Source organism: Budorcas taxicolor, chromosome 15 (genome assembly GCF_023091745.1).
Source record: "Budorcas taxicolor isolate Tak-1 chromosome 15, Takin1.1, whole genome shotgun sequence".
In the NCBI taxonomy this organism is placed as follows: domain Eukaryota; kingdom Metazoa; phylum Chordata; class Mammalia; order Artiodactyla; family Bovidae; genus Budorcas; species Budorcas taxicolor.
The window spans coordinates 17,543,023-17,564,864 of record NC_068924.1 but is presented as its reverse complement, the minus strand read 5'-3'; the positions used below and the strand labels follow the sequence as shown (position 1 = coordinate 17,564,864).

General features: G+C 38.8%; 1 protein-coding gene across 1 annotated transcript in view; it reads left to right on the top strand.

The window, feature by feature from the left end:
• Positions 1–21,842, top strand: part of C15H11orf65 (chromosome 15 C11orf65 homolog) — a 67,797-nt gene that overhangs the window by 31,363 nt on the left and 14,592 nt on the right. Inside the window, exon 6 of the mRNA XM_052653237.1 lies at positions 20,833–21,003. Within this exon, the coding sequence (XP_052509197.1) occupies positions 20,833–21,003 (171 nt within the window). The remainder of the gene's footprint in view (positions 1–20,832; positions 21,004–21,842) is intronic.

Here is a 21,842-nt window from a genome sequence, read left to right as displayed (position 1 = left end):
ACTTGACAGTATATAAGAACAGTGGAGAAGGGAATGGCAACCCACTCCAGTATTCTTGCCTGGGACATCTCACGGACAGAGGAGCTCGGTGGCCTACAGTCCGGGTAGTTGCAGAGAATCAAACAGGACTGAACAACTGAGCACACACCACATACATAAAGAACAAAGCCCCCCCTCCCCAGATATTTAAAGGAATACAAAAAAACTTCGATACTCAAAATCATGTAAAATTAACAATGTCTACCATGTAGTAATCAATTGCCTCACATTCAAAGAGGCAGGAAAATAGACCCCTGAGAAGAAAAAATAATATCAGCCAACTCAGCAAAGCACCATAGCCGACTCATGTCAAATGTATGGCAAAAACCACTACAATATTGTAAAGTAACGAGCCTTCAATTAAAATAAATAAATTAATTTTAAAAAAATAAAATAAAAAGGTAGGAAAACTTCAGATAGCTAAAAGCCGAAGAAGAAAAGTGATTCTAAGTAAAAATCTAGATCCATACAAGAATGAAGAACACCAAAAATGGTAACTGTGTAAGTAAATGTATAGAACTTTTCTTCTTACTACTTAAACCTCTTGAGAAAAGGGAACCCTCTTACACTGTTGGTGGGAATGCAAACTAGTACAGCCACTATAGAGAACAGTGTGGAGATTCCTTAAAACACTGGAAATAGAACTGCCTTATGACCCAGCAATCCCACTACTGGGCATACACACCGAGGAAACCTGAATTGAAAGAGACACGTGTACCCCAATGTTCATCACAGCACTGTTTATAATAGCCAGGACATGGCAGCAACCTAGATGTCCATCAGCAGACGCATCGATAAGAAAGCTGTGGTACATATACACAATGGAGTATTACTCAGCCATTAAAAAGAATGCATTTGAATCAGTTCTAATGAGGTGGATGAAACTGGAGCCTATTACACAGAGTGAAGTAAGCCAGAAAGAAAAACACCAATACAGTATACTAACACATATATATGGAATTTAGAAAGATGGTAATTATAACCCTGTATGCAAGACAGTAAAAGAGACACAGATGTATAGAACAGACTTTTGGACTCTGTGGGAGAGGGAGAGGGTAGGATGATTTGGGAGAATGGCATTGAAACATGTATACTATCATGTAAGAAACGAATCGCCAGTCTAGGTTCGATGCAGGATACAGAATGCTTGGGGCTGGTGCACTGGCATGACCCAGAGGGATGGTACGGGGAGGGTGGTTGGAGGGGGGTTCAGGATGGGGAACACATGTACATCCGTGGCAGATTCATGTTGATGTATGGCAAAACCAATGCAATATTGTAAAGTAATTAGCATCCAATTAAAATAAATAAATTTATATTAAAAATAAAAAAATGAAAAGTAATTAACTAACTACTGAACTACACACTTTAAAATAGTCAAGGTAAATAGTTAAGATGATAAATTTTATGTTGGTTTTACCACAATTCTTTAAAAGATAGGTATTACATTTTTATACTGCAAAGTAATGAGCTAATATTCATGATGTTGCCAATCAAGTTATACTTAAGTTCCTGATTCCATAATTATACTCCTTTTCTCTTATATTGAAAAACTTCATCAAACATGATATAATTACTGGACTTCACTGGTGGTGCAGTGGATAAGAAATGCCTACCAGTGCAAGAGACACAAGTTCTTTCTGGACACCCTGGTCCAGAAAGATTCCACATGCCGTGGTGCAACTAAGCCCATGTGCCATAAATACTGAGCCTGCATTCTAGAGCATGCAGGTCACAACTGTTGAGCCTGTGAGCTGCAACTACTGAAGCCTCTGTACCCAGAGCCTGTGCTCCACAACAAGAGAGCCACAGCAATGAGAAGCCCACACACTGCAACAAAGAGTAGCCCCTGCTGGCCGCAACCAGAGAAAGTTTGCCTAAAGTGGACAATAAGTAAGTAAAAGATATAGAAGCTATAGATATAAGCATCTGAATGGAGAGTTCCAATGAATAGCAAGAAGAGATAAGAAAGCCTTCCTCAGTGATCAATGCAAAGAAATAGAGGCAAACAACAGAATGGGAGAGACTAGAGATCTCTTCAAGAAAATTAGAGATACCAAGGGAACATTTCATGCAAAGATGGGCTCAATAACAGACAGAAATGGTATGGACCTAACAGAAGCAGAAGATATTAAGAAGAGGTGGCAAGAATACACGGAAGAACTGTACAAAAAAGATCTTCATGACCCAGATAATCATGATGGTGTGATCACTCACCTAGAGCCAGACATCCTGGAATGTGAAGTCAAGTGGGCCTTAGAAAGCATCACTACGAACAAAGCTAGTGGAGGTGATGGCATTCCAGTTGAGCTATTTCCAATCCTGAAAGATGATGCTGTGAAAGTGCTGCACTCAGTATGCCAGCAAATCTGGAAAACTCAGCAGTGGCCACAGGACTGGAAAAGGTCTGTTTTCATTCCAATCCCAAAGAAAGGCAATGCCAAAGAATGCTCAAACTATTGCACAGTTGCACTCATCTCACATGCTAGTAAAGTAATGCTCAAAATTCTCCAAGCCAGGCTTCACCAATATGTGAACTGTGAACTTACAGATGTTCAAACTAGTTTTAGAAATGTCAGAGGAACCAGAGATGAAATTGCCAACATCTGCTGGATCATCTAAAAAGCAAGAGAGTTCCAGAAAAACATCTATTTCTGCTTTATTGACTATGCCAAAGCCTTTGACTGTGTGGATCACAATAAACAGTGGAAAAGTCTTCTAGAGATGGGAATACCAGACCACCTGACCTGCCTCTGGAGAAATCTATATGTAGGTCAGAAAGCAACAGTTAGAACTGGGCATGGAACAACAGACTGGTTCCAAATAGGAGAGGGAGTAAGTCAAGGCTGTATATTGTCACCCTGCTTATTTAACTTCTATGCAGAGTACATCATGAGAAATGCTGGACTGGAAGAAGCACAAGCTGGAATCAAGATTGCTGGGAGGAATATCAATAACCTCAGATATGCAGATGACACCAGAAAGTGAAGAGGAACTAAAAAGCCTCTTGATGAAAGTGAAAGAGAAGAGTGAAAAAAGTTGGCTTAAAGCTCAACATTCAGAAAACGAAGATCATGGCATCTGGCCCCATAATTTCATGGGAAATAGATGGGGAAACAGTGGAAACAGTGTCAGACTTTATTTTTTTTGGGCTCCAAGATCACTGCAGCTGGTGACTGCAGCCATGAAATTAAAAGACACTTACTCCTTGGAAGAAAAGTTATGACCAACCTAGATAGCTATTCAAAAGCAGAGACATTACTTTGCCAACCAAGGTCCGTCTAGTCAAGGCTATGGTTTTTCCATTAGTCTTATATGGATGTGAGAGTTGGACTGTGAAGAAAGCTGAGCACGGAAGAATTGATGCTTTTGAACTGTGGTGTTAGAGGAGGCTCTTGAGAGTCCCTTGGACTGCAAGGAGGTCCAACCAGTCCATTCTGAAGGAGATCAGCCCTGGGATTTTTCTGGAAGGAATGATGCTAAAGCCGAAACTCCGATACTTTGCACACCTCATGCAAAGTGTTGACTCATTGGAAATGACTCTGATGCTGGGAGGGATTGGGGGCAGGAGGAGAAGGGGGCAACAGAGGATGAGATGGCTGGATGGCTCACTGACTCTATGGACATGAGTCTGAGTGAACTCCAGGAGCTGATGATGGACAGGGAGGCCTAGTGTGCTGCAATTCATGGGGTTGCAAAGAGTCGGACGTTACCGAGAGACTGAACTGAACTGATAGAAGGTTGGAGTAATACTATCAACCAACCTGACATAGTTGGCATTTATAGAGCACTGAACTCAACCAGAGAAAACTAATTCTTTTCAAGGGCACATGAACAACTTTCACCAAAATACACCATAATTCTGGGCCATGAAGTAAATATCTACAAATTTAAAAGAATTAAAATTATACAAAGAAAGTTTTCTAATCATGATGAAATTAAAAATAATTTAAAACAGAGTAAATAACAGAAACATTTTTTGATTTCTGAAAAACCTCCAAATATTTGGATATTAAACAGCATATCTTCAAATAATCCATAAGTCAGAGAAGCCACAAAAGAAACTTGAAAATATTTTTGGTTTAGTAAAAAATGAAAAGACAACATACTAAAATTGTGGGAATGCAGCTAAAGAAGTACTTACAGGAAAATTTATATCATTTTTTATGAGACTAGTGTTATCAGATAAAAAACTACTCAAAGTATATGAGGGAAAAAACTACAAAAAATAAGAAACCAATGTTCTCTCATGAACACGATAATAAGTAACATTATAAACAAATAGAGTTTATCCTTGATATAACAAGATTGTTTTAACATTTGGAAATCAATCAATGCAATTCACCAAATTAGCAGACTTAAAAAAGAAAACTGGATATGATGATCTCAAAAAGATGCAGAAAAAGTATTTACAAAAGTCTAGCTAACATTTGTAATTAAAATTCCTGGCAAATAGATGAGAGTAGATGAGAATAGATGAGAGCCTCCTCAACTTGATGAAAAGCATCTATGAAAAACCTGCAGCCAACATGATACTTAATGGTGAGTGGCTGAATGCTTTCTCTCTAAAATTAGAAACAAAGATGTCTGCACTTACTACTTCTTCACAACATTGCACTGGACATCCTCTTTAGCGCAATAACGGTGGCAGGATGGAGTGGTGGGAGAGACACTGAGACTGGAAAAGAAGAACTAAAATAATCTTTATTCACAGTTGACATGCTAATCTGAGGTTAGTGATATTTCTCATGGCAGTCTTGATTCCAGATTATGCTCCATCCAGCCTGGCATTTCGCGTGATGTACTTGCATATAACTTAAACAAGCAGAGTGACAATTTACGGCCTTGATGTACTCCTTTCCCAATTTGGAACCAATCCATTGTTCCATGTCCAGTTCTAACTATTCCTTCTTGACCTGCATATAGATTTCTCAGGAGGCAGGTAAGGTGGTCTGGTAATTCCCATCTCTTTAAGAATTTTCCACAGTTTGTGACCCACACAGTCAAATGCTTTAGCATAGTTAATGAAGCAGAAGTAGATGTTTTTCTGGAATTTTCTTGCTTTTTCTATGTTCCAATAGATGTTGGCAATTTGAAATACTGGGCTGGATGAAGCACTAGCTGGAATCAACATTGCTGGGAAAATATCAATAACCTCAGATATGCAGATGACACCAGACTTGTGGCAGAAAGTTAAGAAAAACTAAAGAGCCTCTTGATGAAAGTGAAAGAGGAGAAGGAAAAATCTGGCTTGAAACTCAACATTCAAAAAACTAAGATCATGGCATCTGGTCTCATCACTTCATGGCAAATAGATGGGGAAACAATGGAAACGATGACAGACTTTATTTTTTTGGGCTCCAAAATCACTGCAGATGGTGACTGCAGCCATGAAATTAAAAGACGCTTACTCCTTGAAAGAAAATCTATGACCAACCTAGACAGCATATTAAAAAGAAGAAATGTTACTTTGCCAGCAAAGGTCTGTCTAGTCAAAGCTATGGTTTTTCCAGTAGTCGTATATGGATTTGAGAGTTGGAATGTAAAGAAAGCTGAGCACCAAAAAATTGATGCTTTTGAGCTGCAGAGTTGGAGAAGACTCTTGAGAGTCCCTTGGACTGCTGTGGCCAACTAATATGACGAACTGGCTCATTGGAAAAGGCCCTGATGCTGGGAAAGATCGAAAGTAGGAGAAGGGGATGACAGAGGATGAGACGGTCGGATGGCATCACCGACTCAATGGACATGAGTCTGAGCAAGCTCCGGGAGCTGGTGATGGACAGGGAAGCCTGGTATGCTGCCATCCATGGGGTCACAAAGAGTCAGATACAACTGAGCAACTTAACTAAATTGACATGATCATCTAAATACAGAATTCGAAGGAATCTACTAAAAAGCTACTGAAACTAACAGGTGAATTTATCAAGGTTGTAAGATACAGAAACCAATTGTATTGCAGCAAACATTTAGAAATTAAAATTAAAAATTTACAGTAGCATCAGCAAATATGAAATACCTAGGCATAAATTGTAGGAGAAATCTATATGACCTGTACACTGAAAAGTAATAAACACTGCTGATAAAACTTAAAGACTTAAACAAAGAGCTAGAAGATATTCATGGATCAGAAGACTCAATATTGTTAAGATCAGTCTTTCCAAATTGATGTATATAGTCAATGTAATCATAATCAAAAATTCCAGCTGGTTTTGTGTATGTGTGTGTGTGTTTGTGTATGTAACTTGACAAACTGACTTGAAAACTTGCATGTAAATGCAAAGGAACTAGAATAGTCAAAATAATTTTGGAAAAAAATTGGAGAACTTACATTAGCTGATTTTAAGACATATTATAAAACTACTGTAAATCAAGATGTGATATTGGCATAAAGATAGACATGCAGATCAATGGAACAGAATAGAGAGTTGAGAAATAGACCCAAACACATGTTGTTGAGTTTCAATACATATACCAATGCAATTTTATTGGTAAAGGATATTCTTTTCAACAAATTGGATACTCAAATGGAAAGAAATAAATCTTGATCTTTATCTCACGTTGTTGTTGTTTAGTCGCTAAGTTGTGTCCAACTCTTTGTGACCCCATGGACTAAGCCCGCCAGGATCCTCTGTCCATGGGATTTCCCAGGCAAGAATACTGGAGTGGGTTACCATTTCCTTCTCCAGGGGATCTTCCCTACCAAGGGATCAAACTTGCATCTCCTGCCTGGCAGGTGGATTATTTACTACTGCACCACCTGGAGCCCTCTCACCATATATAACTTAATTTGAAAAATGTCATAGATCTAAATATAAGAATGAACACTATAGTGCATACAACTCAATATCTAAAAAACAAACAATCCAATCAAAAAATGAGCAGATCTCTGTAGGCATTTCTCCAAAGCCATACAGAGGGCCAATGGGCACGTGAAAATATGCTCAATGTTGCTAATTATTAGAGAAATGCAAATCAAAACCACAATGAAGTATCATTTCACACATATCAGGATGGCAATCATCAAAAAGTCTACAAATAGTCAATGCTGGAGAGAGTGTGTTGAAAAGGGAATCCTCCTAACACTATTAGTGGGAATGTAAATTGGTGCTGCTACTATGGTAAACAGTAAGGAGATTCCCTAACAAACTAAACATATAGCTACCATATGATCCAGCAATCCCATAATTCCTGGCCATGTATGCAGCAAAGACAGAAATGCTAATTTGAAAGAATACATGTACCCCAATGATCATAGCACCACTATTTACAATAGCCAAGACATGGAAACAACCCAAGTCCCCATCAATAGATGATTGGCTTAAGAAGATGTGGTATATGTTTATATGTGTGTGTTGGCTCAGTCCCTCATTTGTGTCCAACACTTTGCGACTCCATGGACTGTAACCTGCCAGGCTCTTCTGTCCATGGGATTTTTCAGGCAAGAATACTGGAGTAAGTTGCCATTTCCTACTCCAGGGGATCTTCCCAACTGGAGGATTGAACCCATGTCTTTTGCATCTCCTGCACTGACAGGTAGATTCTTTACCACTGTGCCACTGGTTTGTATGGTATATGTATATGTATATATACTATATATATGTGTATATGTATATATATATATAAAATGGAATATTAGCCATAAGAAAGAACAAAATAATGCTATTTGCAGCAACAGGGATAGACCTGAAGAATATCATACTGAGTGATGTAAGTCAGATAGAGAAAAGACAAATATTACATGATATCACTTATATGTAGAATCTAATAATAATACAAATAAAACTACATACAAAACAGAATCAGACTCACAGACATAGAAAACAATCTTACAATTACCAAAGGAGAAAATGTGGGGAGGGATAACTTAGGATAATGGGATTAATAGATACAAACTATCTGTATATCTATATCTATAAAATATCTATATAATATTTATATAGATACAATATTATACATTAAATAGATAAGTAATAAGAATTTACTGTATAACATAGGGGAGCATATTCAATATCTTATAATAATCTATAATGCAAAATAATCTGAAAAGTATGTATTTTTCTGAAAAAAAAAAAACATAAAATAAAAGCACTTTATGAGACCTTACAAAAGTGAGTGTTAACACCATAAAATATCCAAAAGAAAGCAAACAAGGAAACCTTAGTGTCTATGGTTCTGGCAAAAATTTCATAAGTAGGACTCAGAAAGCATGAATTATAAAAGAAAAGAGTGTTAAATTGCATTTCATCAATGTTAAAAGCTTTTGCTTTGCCAAAGACATTTTTGCAAAAGTAAAAATGCAAGTCACAGACAGGAAGAGAACATTTGCAAAATATGTACATGATAAAAGTCTTGTAACTAGAATATGTAAAAAAACCTCAAAATTTAGTGATAAGAAGACAACCTAATTTTAAAATGGGCAAATGATCTGAACACTCTACCAATGAATATACAGATAGCAAGTAAGTACAAGTGACTAATGACAGTCATCAGTAGTCATTAGGAAAGTGCAAACCAAAACTGTAGTGAGAAAACATTATACAACCACTAGAATGGCTAAAATAGTCTGTCCTAGCAATTTTTGGCATGGATACAGAGTAAATGCAAATTAGTACACCTACTTTGGATAACAGTTTGACAGTTTTTTTTTTAATTTTACAAGTTAAACACACATCTACCATTTCATCCAGCCATTCTACTCAGTTATTTGCCCACTAGAAATAAAACATATGTCTACAGAAAGATGGTAATACAAGTTCATAGCAGCTTTATTTGTAATAGCCCCAAACCAGAAACAACCCATCAACCTAAATGTCAGTGGATAAACAAATTTTGATGTATCTACACAAAGGAATACTACTTGGCAGTACAAAGAATGAACTATTCATATATGAAAGGATGGATGAATCTCAAAATAGTGATGCTGAATAAAAGCAATCAATTGAAAAAGAGTACATAAATGATTTCATTTATATCAAATTATAGAAAATACAAACAAATCTAGAATGACACAAAGCAGATCAGTAGTTATCTGAAGATGAGGGAGGGGGAAAGGGGGCAGGGAGGATACCAAGTACCACAAGAAACTTTGCGGGGTGATGGATATGTTCATTTCTTTTATTATAGTGATAGGTTCACCAGTACATACTTTTCAAAACTCTTCAAATTATACAGCTTAAACACAGTTTATTAATTATCACTTATGCCTTCTCAGTTCATACTACACTGTAAACTGCCTATATACCCCAGATTATGGGTTCTACAGGGATGGTTATGCCCTTCTAGCTTACTGTTGCAGAGGAAGCAATGGCAACCCATTCCAGTAGTCTTGCCTGTAAAATCCTGTGGATGGAGGAGCCTGGTGGGCTCCAGTCCATGGGGTCGCTAAGAGTCGGACCTGACTGAATGACTTCACTTTCACTTTTCACTTTCATGCATTGGAGAAGGAAATGGCAACCCACTCCACTGTTCTTGCCTGGAGAATCCCAGGGATGGGGGAGCCTGGTAGGCTGCCATCTATGGGGTCACAGAGAGTCGAACTGAGGTGACTTAGCATCAGCAGCAGCAGCATGCTCAATAAGCTGTAAAAAATGTTTAAAGAACATGTTCAGGCAATCAGAAGATTTCCATGGAGTACTCTTTCATCTCCTGTGGTGCAGGGTGAGCTGGAGGCAATCCAGGTGCAATTAAAGGGTCACAAAACCACAGTGCTTGCAGTATAACCAGAAAACTAAACAGGTCTTGTGCAATAAGCTAAGGGCATTATTGGGGAAGAAGTGGGATGAGACCTAGGTGGGGATATTTGGGCAGACATAGACAAGGCTTGAGGAGCTTCAGCCTTCAAACTCTCCTGTTGGTGGAGGAAACTCTTCCTCTGTGTTTTGAGGGAACCAGCCCTTTTCTGCATAAAGTCCTTTCAATGATTGTACCTGGCTCAGTTGCCTCACACACTTGTGCTGATTCTGCTTAGGATTCCCCCACAACCATTTCCTCATTGCCTCCAGCCCACAATGAGATTTATATCTCAGGACAGTACCGAGAGGTACAAGGTCTACTCCAAGAGGAGCTGCTGCTGCTGCTGCTAAGTCACGTCAGTCGTGTCTGACTCTGTGCGACCCCATAGGCGGTAGCCCACCAGGCTCCCGTCCCTGGGATTCTCCAGGCAAGAATACTGGAGTGGGTTGCCATTTCCTTCTCTACCAAAAAGAGGTAACTTATTTATAAACCAAAGAGTTCTGAGAATTTACCAATCTGTGTTGACAAGAGCTCAGGAGGATGTGTGAAAGCGGATTCTATGGTGTTCAAGAGTTGATTGGGCTGAACTTATTGATATGACCACACTCACTTGAGATTAGGGATTTAATATGTTGGCTTGAGTATCCAGAAATGATGTTCAGGAAATTCCCTGGCTGTCCAGTGGTTAGGACTCCACACTTTAACCTCAGGGGGCACAGGTTTGATCCCTGGTTGGGGAACTAAGATCCTACAAACCATGTGGTGCAGCCAAAACAAACAAACACATTTTTTAAAAATAACCAGAAATAGTGTTTACATTGGCCTTACAAAGCCTGAACTCAGTCAAAGCTCTACAGTTACAAAATGCCTGAACTTCTCTAGTACTCTGTAGAAAAGGACTTCTAAAGGCTTGGGTGGGGAATGCATATGTTTGTTCCTTTTTTGTGCAATCTGCTCAACCACCCACTAGCTGTAACCCCAGGGGGTCACAGAGGAAATGCTCTTCATCAAATCATTAAGAAATGAGGGGAGCAGCAGGATTCTTGATGAACTTGTGGTGGCCATTTCTTTACAGAGTGTAGGTGACAGTGGAGAAAGTGCCAATGGAATTGGTTCTTTCAGTTCACTGGGCATAATGGAACTTTGAAGTGGTAGAAGTGACATAAATTGCAGCTAAGCTTCCTCCAGATGTGGTTTCTTAAATGGAACAAATCAACACCATCCCCGGCATATGTTAGGCTGTTGTTTTAGCAAGTGTGTTCTTTCCCATCGCAATCAGTAAGCAAAGAGAGAAGAGTTTGCATTTAAATGGAAAGAACAGTGCGTCTTTACATCTTGCCCTCAGAGCTCTGTCAGCTCTCTTGCTCTTATCCCCAGGAGCATGTTACCTCCGTGCCCAAAGAACATCACGCCTGTCCTTTACACTGGTGACCTTATACTAATTGACCATGGTGAGGAGAAACTAATGACTCCCTAGATTAGGGGTCCCCATCCCCCGGGCCATGGATTGCCAGTGGTCCCCAGTCTGTTAGGAACCGGGTCCCACGGCAGGAGGTGAGTGGAGGGTGAGCTCCTGTCAGAGCAGTGGCGGCATTAAATTCTCAGGGAGCACGAACCCTTCTGTGAACTGCACATGCAAGGGATCTAGGTTGCACACTACTTATGAGACTCTAATGCCTGATCATCTGAGGAAGACCTGAGGTGGTGCCAAAAAGTCTGGGGACTGCTGCCCTGGATGACTTAATAGGACAAATACACACTAGAGGGTGGGAGATAAACTTGGCCAGAAGTTAAGGGTCTACCACATAGCTGAAGCTTACAGACATTTTGGGATATCCTTTCTAAAGTAAGAGACAAGATGCTATACTTTGCACCATCCACCTTGAAGACAAACACTCTCTGGATTTGGGAGATAAAATATGCCACATTTGGGCATGCTGCTCCAACCCATATACTAGATAACTAATAAGGCTAGCAGGCACCAGTGAGTCATGGTGTAAGAAAGAACAGTAGCAGGTTCATAATGTGGGGCAAGCTGCCCTACAACGTGGGCTTCATAGCCCAGCAGTTCCAACAGTGCTGGAAATATCTCTGACTATGAAAGACTGTGTGGGGTCTCTAAAGCATCGTAATGGGAGGATCATAGCACAGACTTCCAGGGTTCAGGAGTAAGGTAGTGCCTTCCTCTGTCAAAAACTACTTGAAAAATTGTTCTGGGCTAGCTACTGGGCCCTAGTAGAGACTGGAAGCTTGTCAGTAGGATACCAAATGCTATGTTTAAGAACCGACATGGATTTTATCGAATCCACTGAAACAGAGTATACAGCATCATTTCAGTATAAAGTAGACGCAGTATATATAAGAATGGGTCTGAAAGGTCCAGAAGCCCAAAGGAAGATGTATAAGCAGGTGGCTCAGACTTCTTCAACACCTACTTATGCTACATTAGCTCCTCTTCATCGCCATACTTTTGGCTTCACCGGGAGTCACTTGTGACATCTTAACAGACGGAGAGTGTATTTGGCCTAATTCACCATGAATCTGCACAGGATGCTAGCAACATCCAAAAATAGACAGCCACTAGATTACAATCCCTCAATTAGCCCAGAAATTGGTCAAAGGATATTCACCCAATGAGCACAACTGAAGGAAGCTACACTTCATATATGAGTAGGGGGTAGAATCTTTTTGACTATGAGCAGTAACTAAAAGTTTCTCAGTTGATCAGGGCCTTGGAAATAATTAAGTTGGAAAACTGTGATTAGGTCTGATTAGGTCTGTAGAGACAGATGCTAAGAATGGGCACTGAATATACTGATGTCCTTGTGAATGTCCTCCAAAAGGCCTAAATGAGGCAAAACTTTGTAGTCACATGGATAAGATGATCCATCCTGTGGATGTCAGCATTTTCCCCCAGTGTTCAGTGATTCTTGCCACCTCTTCTTAACCTCTTCTGCTTCTGTTAGGTTTTCAATTTCTTTCTTTTATTGTGGCCATCCTTGCATAAGATGTTCCCTTGATATCTCCAATTTTCTTGAAGAGATCTCTAGTTTTACCCATTCTGTTGCCTTCCTCTATTTCTTTGCATTGTTCATTTAAAAGGCTTTCTTACCTCTCCTTGTTGTTCTCAGGAACTCTGTATTCAGTTGGGTATGTCACTCCCTATCTCCTTTGTCTTTTGTTTCTCTTCTTTTCTCAACTATTTGTGAGGCTTCCACAGACAACCACTTTGCCTTCTTGTATTTCTTTATCTTGGGGATGGTTTTGGTTATCGCCTCCTGTACAATGTTACAAACCCTGGCCCATAGTTCTTCAGGCACTCTGTTTATCAGACCCAACCCCTTGAATATATTCATCACCTCAACTATATAATCATAAGGGATTTAATTTAGGTCATATCTGAATGGTGTAGTGGTTTTCCTGGCTTTCTTCAATTTGAGCCTGAATTTTGCAATAAGGATCTGATGATCTGAGCCACAGTCAGCTCCAGGTCTTGTTTTTGCTCACTGTATAGAGCTTCTCCATCTTCAGCTGCAAAGTGTAGGAGATAAGAAGAATAAAAGAAAAGCAGGCCCCATCAAGGGCCACAAAAGTAATTTATAATTTTTGATAAACTGGATGCTATAAGGCATGAGACTCTTGGAACAAGTCCAGAGGGAACAGTTCATAATCTTGAAAGCAAGATATGATCCTGGAGTCAGAAAACTGACCCCAGACTGTTTCTCAACTGGTGTCTCAGAGTCACATGCTTTACGTATCTGGTGGAAAATCTATAGATAAGAATATTAGTCTTAGTTACTGATTTGTTATTGATTATTGTTTCCTAATTATTCAATGGTTAATGATCATTTTATTCTTTGGCCCTGAAGGCCACATGAGTTATAGTTTAACTCCCCACTTATTCTTTCATTCATGGCTGAAAGTATCATCAAGCTGGCTTGGATTCAGTTTCCGCACCTTAACCTTGGAGCGGTGTTGGTCCCCTGATCCTCGCTTTTCTCTGAATTCTTGTGTCTTGTTTCTCATTCTCTTGCCATATCGCACTTTTGGAAACCCTGCTTGTTGAGCTGGTCTCAACAGCAAAGAATATAATCAGTCTGATCTTGATATTGACCATCTGGTGATGTCCATGTGTAGAGTCATCTCTTGTATTGTTGGAAGAAGGCTTTTCTCCTGGCAAACTGTGTTAGCCTTTACCCTGCTTTATTTTGTACTCCAAGGCCAAACTGCCTATTACTCCAGGGATCTCTATCATAGGTGTTGCATTCCAAACAACTGGTCTTCATAGAACTGGTCAACTTCATTTTTGGGGGGCACTAGTGGTTGGGGCATAGACTTGGATTACTATGACACTGAATGATTTGCTTTGGAAATGAACCAAGATCATGCTGTCATTTTTGAGATTGCATCCAAGTACAGCATTTCAGACTCTTTTGTTGACTGTGAGAGCTACTCCATTTCTTCTCAGGGATTCTTGCCCACAGTAGTAGATATAGTGGTTATCTGAGTTAAATTAGCCCATTCCCATCCATTTTAGTTCACTGATTCCTAAAATGTTGATGTTCACTTTGCCATCTCCTGCTTGACCACTTCCAATTTACCTTGATCTATGGACCTAACATTCCAGGCTCCCATGCAATATTACAGCATCGGACTTTACTTTCATCACCAAACACATTGATAACTGAGTGTCATTTCCACTTTGACCCACACTCTTCATTCTTTCTGGGGGAATTTCTACACTCTTCCCCAGTAGCATACTGGACACCTATTGATCTGGGATGCTCATCTTCCAGTGTCATATCCTTTTGCCTTTTCATACTGTTCATAGAGTTCTTGAGGCAAAAATTCTGAAGTAGCTTGCCATTCCCTTGTCCAGTGGACCATGTTTTGTTAGAACTCTACACCGTGACCCATCCATCTTAGGTGGCCCTGCACAGTATGACTCAGCTTCACTGCGATACACAAGGCTGTGATCCATGTGATCATTTTGGTTAGCTTTCTGTAATTGTGGTTTTTGTTCTGGAGTCTGTGAGTTTATAGTTCTTACTTCTGTTGGCCCTCTGATGGATGAGGACAAGAGGTTTGTGGTGAGAATACACAGAAGAACTATACAAAAAAGGTTTTAATGATCCAGATAACCAGGATATATGGTCACTCACTTAGAGCCAGACATCCTGCAGTGTGAAGTCAAATGGGCCTTAGGAAGCATTATGGATGGAAGTTCATGACATTGTACAGGAGACAGAAATGAAGACCATCCCCAAGAAAAAGAAATGCAAAAAAGCAAAATGGATGTCTGAGGAGGCCTTACAAATAGCTGTGAAAAGAAGGGAAGGTAAAAAGCAAAGGAGAAAAGGAAAGATATACCCATTTGAATGCAGAGTTCCAAAGAATAGCAAGGAGAGATAAGAAAGCCTTCCTCAGTGATCAATGCAGAAAAATAGAGGAAAAGAAAAGAAAGTTAGAGATACCAAGAGAATATTTTATGCAAAGATGGGCTCAGTAAAGAACAGAAATGGTATAGACCTAACAGAAGCAGAAGATATTAAGAAGAGGTGGCAAGAATACACAAAACTGTACAAAAAGTGATCTTCATGACCCAGATAATCACAGTGGTGTGATCACTCACCTAGAGCCAGATCCTGGAATGTGAAGTCAAGTGGGCCTTAGAAAGCATCACTATGAACAAAGCTAGTGGAGGTGATGGAATTCCAGTTGAGCTATTTCCAATCCTGAAAGATGATGCTGTGAAAGTGTTGCACTCAATATGCCAGCAAATTTGGAAAACTCAGCAGTGGCCACAGGACTGGAAAAGGTCCGTTTTCATTCCAATCCCAAAGAAAGGCAATGCCAAAGAATGCTCAAACTACCGCACAATTGCACTCATCTCACATGCTAGTAAAGTAATGCTCAAAATTCTCCAAGCCAGGCTATAGCAATACATGACCCGTGAACTTCCAGATGTTCCAGCTGGTTTTAGAAAAGGCAGAGGAACCAGAGATGAAATTGCCAACATCTGCTGGATCTTCAAAAAAGCAAGACAGTTCCAAGAAAACATCTATTTCTGCTTTATTGACTATGCCAAAGCCTTTGACTATGGATCACAATAAATTGGAAAATTCTTCCAGAGATGGGAATACCGGACCACCTGACCTGCCTCTTGAGAAATCTGTATTCAGATCAGGAAGCAACAGTTAGAACTGGACACGGAACAACAGACTGGTTCCAAATAGGAAAAGGAGTACGTCAAGGCTGTATATTGCCACCCTGCTTATTTACCTTATATGCAGAGTACATCATGAGAAACGCTGGGCTGAAGGAAGCACAAGCTGGAATCAAGATTGCCGGGAGAAGTATCAATAAGCACAGATATGCAGATGACACCACCCTTATGGTAGAAAGTGAAGAGGAACTAAAAAGCCTCTTGATGAAAGTGAAAGAGGGAAATGAAAAAGTTGGCCTAAAGCTTAACATTCAGAAAACTAAGATCATGGCATCTGGTCCCATCACTTCATGGCAAATAGATGGGAAAACAGTGGCTGACTTTATTTTTGGGGGGCTCCAAAATCACTGCAGATGATGATTGCAGCCGTGAATTTAAAAGATGCTTACTCCTTGGAGGGAAAGTTATAACCAACCTCAACAGCATATTAAAAAGCAGAGACATTACTTTGTCAACAAAGACATTATTTTGTCAGTCTAGTCAAGGCTACGGTTTTTCCAGTGGTCATGTATGGATGTGAGAGTTGGACTGTGAAGAAAGCTGAGCACAGAAGAATTGATGTGTTTGAACTGTGGTGTTTGAGAAGACTCTTGAGAGTCCCTTGTACTGCAAGGAGATCCAACCAGTCCATCCTAAAAGAGACCAGTCCTGGGTGTTCATTGGAAGGAAGCTGAAACTCCAATACTTTGGCCACCTGATGTGAAGAGTTGACTCATTGGAAGAGACCCTGATGCTGGGAGGGATTGGGGGCAGGAGGAGACGGGGACGACAGAGGATGAGATGGTTGGATGGCATCACATGACTCAATGGACATGGGTTTGGGTGGACTCCAGGAGTTGGTGATGGACAGGGAGGCCTGGCGTGCTGCAGTTCATGGGGTTGCAAAGAGTCGGTCATGACTGAGCGACTGAACTGAACTAAACTGAACTACAAACAAAGCTAGTGGAGGTGATGGAATTCCAGCTGAGCTATTTCAGATCTTAAAACATGATGCTGTTAAAGTGCTACACTCAATATGCCAGCAAATTTGGAAAATTCACCAATGGCCTCAGGACCAAAAAAGTTCAGTTTTCATTCCATTCCGAAAGAAAGGCAATGCCAAAGAATGTTCAAACTACCATATAATTGTGGTCATTTCACATGCTAGCAAGGTAGTGCTCAAATCCTTCAAGCTAGGCTAAGAAGTACATGAACCAAGAGAGCAAATTGCCAACATCTAGTGTTGCTAAGTCGCTTCAGTCGTGTCCGACTCTGTGCGACCCCATAGATGGCAGCCCACCAGGCTCCCCCATCTCTGGGATTCTCCAGGCAAGAACACAGGAGTGGATTGCCAATTCCTTCTCCAATGCATGAAAGTGAAAAGTGAAAGTGAAGTCCCTCTATCGTGTTCAACTCTTTGCGACCCCATGGACTGCAGCATGTCTCTGATAATGAGTGATGTTGAGCATCTTTTCATGTGTTTGTTAGCCATCTGTATGTCTTCTTTGGAGGAATGTCTACTTAGTTCTTTGGCCCATTTTTTGATCGGGTCGTTTATTTTTCTGGAATTGAGCTGCATAAGTTGCTTGTATATTTTTGAGATTAGTTGTTTCTCAGTTGCTTCATTTGCTATTATTTTCTCCCATTCCAAAGGCTATCTTTTCACCTTGCTTATAGTTTGCTTTGTTGTGCAGAAGCTTTTAATTTTAATTAGATCCCATTTGGTTATTTTTGCTTTTATTTCCAGTATTCTGGGAGGTGGGTCATAGAGGATCCTGCTGTGATTTATGTCAGAAAGGGTTTTGCCTATGTTCTCCTCTAGGAGTTTTATAGTTTCTGGTCTTACATTTAGATCTTTAATCCATTTTGAGTTTATTTTTGTGTATGGTGTTAGAAAGTGTTCTAGTTTCATTCTTTTACAAGTGGTTGACCAGTTTTCCCAGCACCACTTGTTAAGAGATTGTCTTTAATCCATTGTATATTCTTGCTTCCTTTGTCGAAGGTAAGGTGTCCATAGGTATGTGGATTTATCTCTGGGCTTTCTATTTTGTTCCATTGATCTATATTTCTGTCTTTGTACCAATACCATACTGTCTTGATGACTGTGGCTTTGTAGTAGAGCCTGAAGTCAGGCAGGTTGATTCCTCCAGTTCCATTCTTCTTTCTTAAAACTGCTTTGGCTATTCGAGGTTTTTTTGTATTTCCATACAAATTGTGAAATTATTTGTTCTAGCTCTGTGAAAAATATCATTGGTAGCTTGATAGGGATTGCATTGAATCTGTAGATTGCTTTGGGTAGTATACTCATTTTCACTATATTGATTCTTCCATAAACATGGTGTATTTCTCCATCTATTAGTGTCCTCTTTGATTTCTTTCATCAGTGTTTTATAGTTTTCTATATATAGGTCTTTAGTTTCTTTAGGTAGAAATATTCCTAAGTATTTTATTCTTTTCATTGCAATGGTGAATGGAATTGTTTCCTTAATTTCTTTTTCTACTTTCTCATTATTAGTGTATAGGAATGCAAGGGATTTCTGTGTGTTGATTTTATATCCTGCAACTTTACTATATTCATTGATTAGCTCTAGTAATTTTCTGGTGGAGTCTTTAGGGTTTTCAATGTAGAGGATCATGTCATCTGCAAACAGTGAGAGTTTTACTTCTTTTCCAATTTGGATTCCTTTTATTTCTTTTTCTGCTCTGATTGCTGTTGCCAAAACTTCCAGAACTATGTTGAATAGTAGTGGTGAGAGTGGGCACCCTTGTCTTGTTCCTGACTTTAGGGGAAATGCTTTCAATTTTTCTCCATTGAGGATTATGTTTGCTGTGGGTTTGTCATATATAGCTTTTATTATGTTGAGGTATGTTTCTTCTATTCCTGCTTTCTGGGGAGTTTTTATCATAAATGGATGTTGAATTTTGTCAAAGGCTATCAAAAGATCTTCATCTTTTGATATTTGGCTCAAATATCTCCTTCTGAAACTTCACCTGACTTACCTAGACATAGTTCAGCACTTCCTTTTGAAGTGCCCCATAGATCTTTATATATTCAGTTGTAATGATTTTGTGATTATTTGTCTATTTGTCTGCCATCTCCACTAGATTTTTAGCCCCTAAAGTACAGAAATTCTGTTCTATTAACTTAGTTCTTAGTTGCTGGACCTCAGACCCACTAGATGCTTAATGAATATATGTTGCTTGCTTGCTGAGTGAATGAATGCATTAATCCTTATATCTGAGTGTTATTTCCTTTTTTTAGGGTTGCAAGGGATGAATAAGAAATTTTGCTTTGTGTGCTTTGGTCACTTATGGCATTTAAATACTTCCATTTGACTGTTGCTGATAATCAATAGTTGACAAAAATCTTGATTTTTTTTTTTAACTTCTGTCTTACTAAAAGAACTTTGATCTTCACACCAGGTCCTTTCCTGTGTACCTACAAATCTTAGCTCTCCTTGACCTCATTTCCAGTTTCAACCTTGGTTGTTACTAGGTCTTTGCATTCAAGTCTCTCTCTCTGTCATGATATTTAGACAAAGTTTAATTTAAAAATTTAAACATGAAATTTTTTAGTTTAGAAAGAATATGAGGATATTTTAAGGGAATATATTGCAATATCACTTATAAAGTCAAATTTTATATTTTTTTTTTTTTTTTTAAACACCACCCTATAAAACAAGTTGCTGCTGCTGCTGCTGCTGCTAAGTTGCTTCAGTCATGTCCGACTCTGTGCGACCCCATAGATGGCAGCCCACCAGGCTCCCCCATCCCTGGGATTCTCCAGGGAAGAACACTGGAGTGGGGTGTCATTTCCTTCTCCAATTCATGAAAGTGTGGCAAAACCAATACAGTATTGTAAAGTAAAATAAAGTAAAAATAAAAATTAAAAAAAAACAAAAGTGAAAGGGAAGTCGCTCAGTCGTGTCTGACTCTTTGTGACCCCATGGACTACCAGGCTCCTCCTTCCATGGGATTTTCCATGCAAGAGTACTGGAGTGGGGTGCCATTGCCTTCTCTGATAAAACAAGTTATGATTTTTATTAAAAAGTCTTTATTTCTGGTCACTACTATATTTGAAATTCTGTTCGTACTGGCTAGCTTGTTTTTGTTTATAATTGTTATAGCCTACCTAATAGTGACTAACATTTAAAGAGTTCAAAACAGAATTATATTATTGGAATAAATTTCTTAATTCTCTGTAAAAGAAAGTATGAGAGCAAAAGTAGATATCTGAATTGTACAACATAGTGATTCAATATTTTTAAAGATTATATTCCACTTAATATTATTATAAAACCCTGGCTATATTTTCCTGTGCTGTACAATATATCTACCCTTGTTGCTTATCTATTTTATACATGGTAGTATGAACTCCCTCCCCCTTCTAGCAGGTGGTAACCTGCTAGTTTGTTCTCTGCATCTGTGGGTCTGTTTTTGTTTTATTACATATATTTAATTTGTTTTAGTTTTTAGATTAGCCATGTAATTTTGTAAAAGTTACTCTTCCGGGGTTTATTGCATTGCCTGTGAAACAAATGGGATAGTTATTTGGTCTCTAAGATCCTTTGACTCTGTAATTCTATACTTAGCTTTTCTATGTATCACAACAGTACAACTTACTGAGAGGAGATTTTGAAATGAAGCTTCTCTAGTTAGTGTGGTTGATTAAGCTGCTTTGTTTTTTCCCAGATGATCCCATCACATACAACTTGGCTTAAATGTATTTAAATTAAATAGGATAAAAACTTTGTTTACTATGTAAATAGTTTGACAGCAATAATGTATATTAACTGCATCCACTTGCAGTCACCTAATTCAAAGGATTTACATCACTCTTCCTTTCCTGTATGTAGGTACTACGCAGGAAACCTGGAGGCTAAGTCAACAAATTATGAAACTCTAGGTTTAATTCAAACAGCAACAAAAGGCCTATTAAGAACTATTGAAGATGGTGGAATAGATTCTGTGATGGAATGGGAAGTGGATGAAGTGCTGAACTGGACAAACACACTCAACTTTGATGAGTAAATATGTTGCTATTCTTGGGGAGCAAAGGCATGGATCAGGCATCAGGGCAGTCAATATTATTTTTAATATTTCTCACTCCCAAGTTGGAACTTGGGGGCCACTAACATACTCTTTAAAACTCCTTGCATATTTATTATCTGTATAGAAAGAAAAGAAGAGGAAATGAGAGAGAAATATAAAAAGGGATGATCTGAAAGTAGAAAAAAGAAAAATAGATTTAGGTATTCTTTATTATCAGACTTCATTCTTATGCCTTAGTTTAACTCTGTTTTACTCTTACTTTGGGATACAGAAACCAAGCTAAGAACATGAAATTAATAATATAAAGAATTTCTTCATATTATTACATAATAAATAATATTATATATATATTATATATGAACAACATGGTTCAAACTTGAGTTGCCATATAATCCAGCATTTCTGCTCCTCAGTATATACACAAGAGAAATGAAAACACATGCCCATGAAAACTTTACATGAATGTTCATAACATTGCTATTCATAATAGCCAAGAATTAGAAACAATCTGTTCATGAACTGATGATTAAAATGTGACATATCCAAATAATGAAATATTATTTGGCAATAAAAAGAAAGGCTACAACTTTGATGAACCTGCTAAGTGAAAGAAGTCAGTCACAAAGGAACACATATTATATGGCTTCATTTGTATTGAAATGTTCAGAATAGGCAAATTTATGGAGATAGAAAGTAGATTAGTGGTTGCCTAGGGCTTACAAATAGCTGTGAAAAGAAGAGAAGCAAAAAGCAAAGGTGAAAAGGAAAGATATAAGCATCTGAATGCAGAGTTCCAAAGAATAGCAAGAAGAGA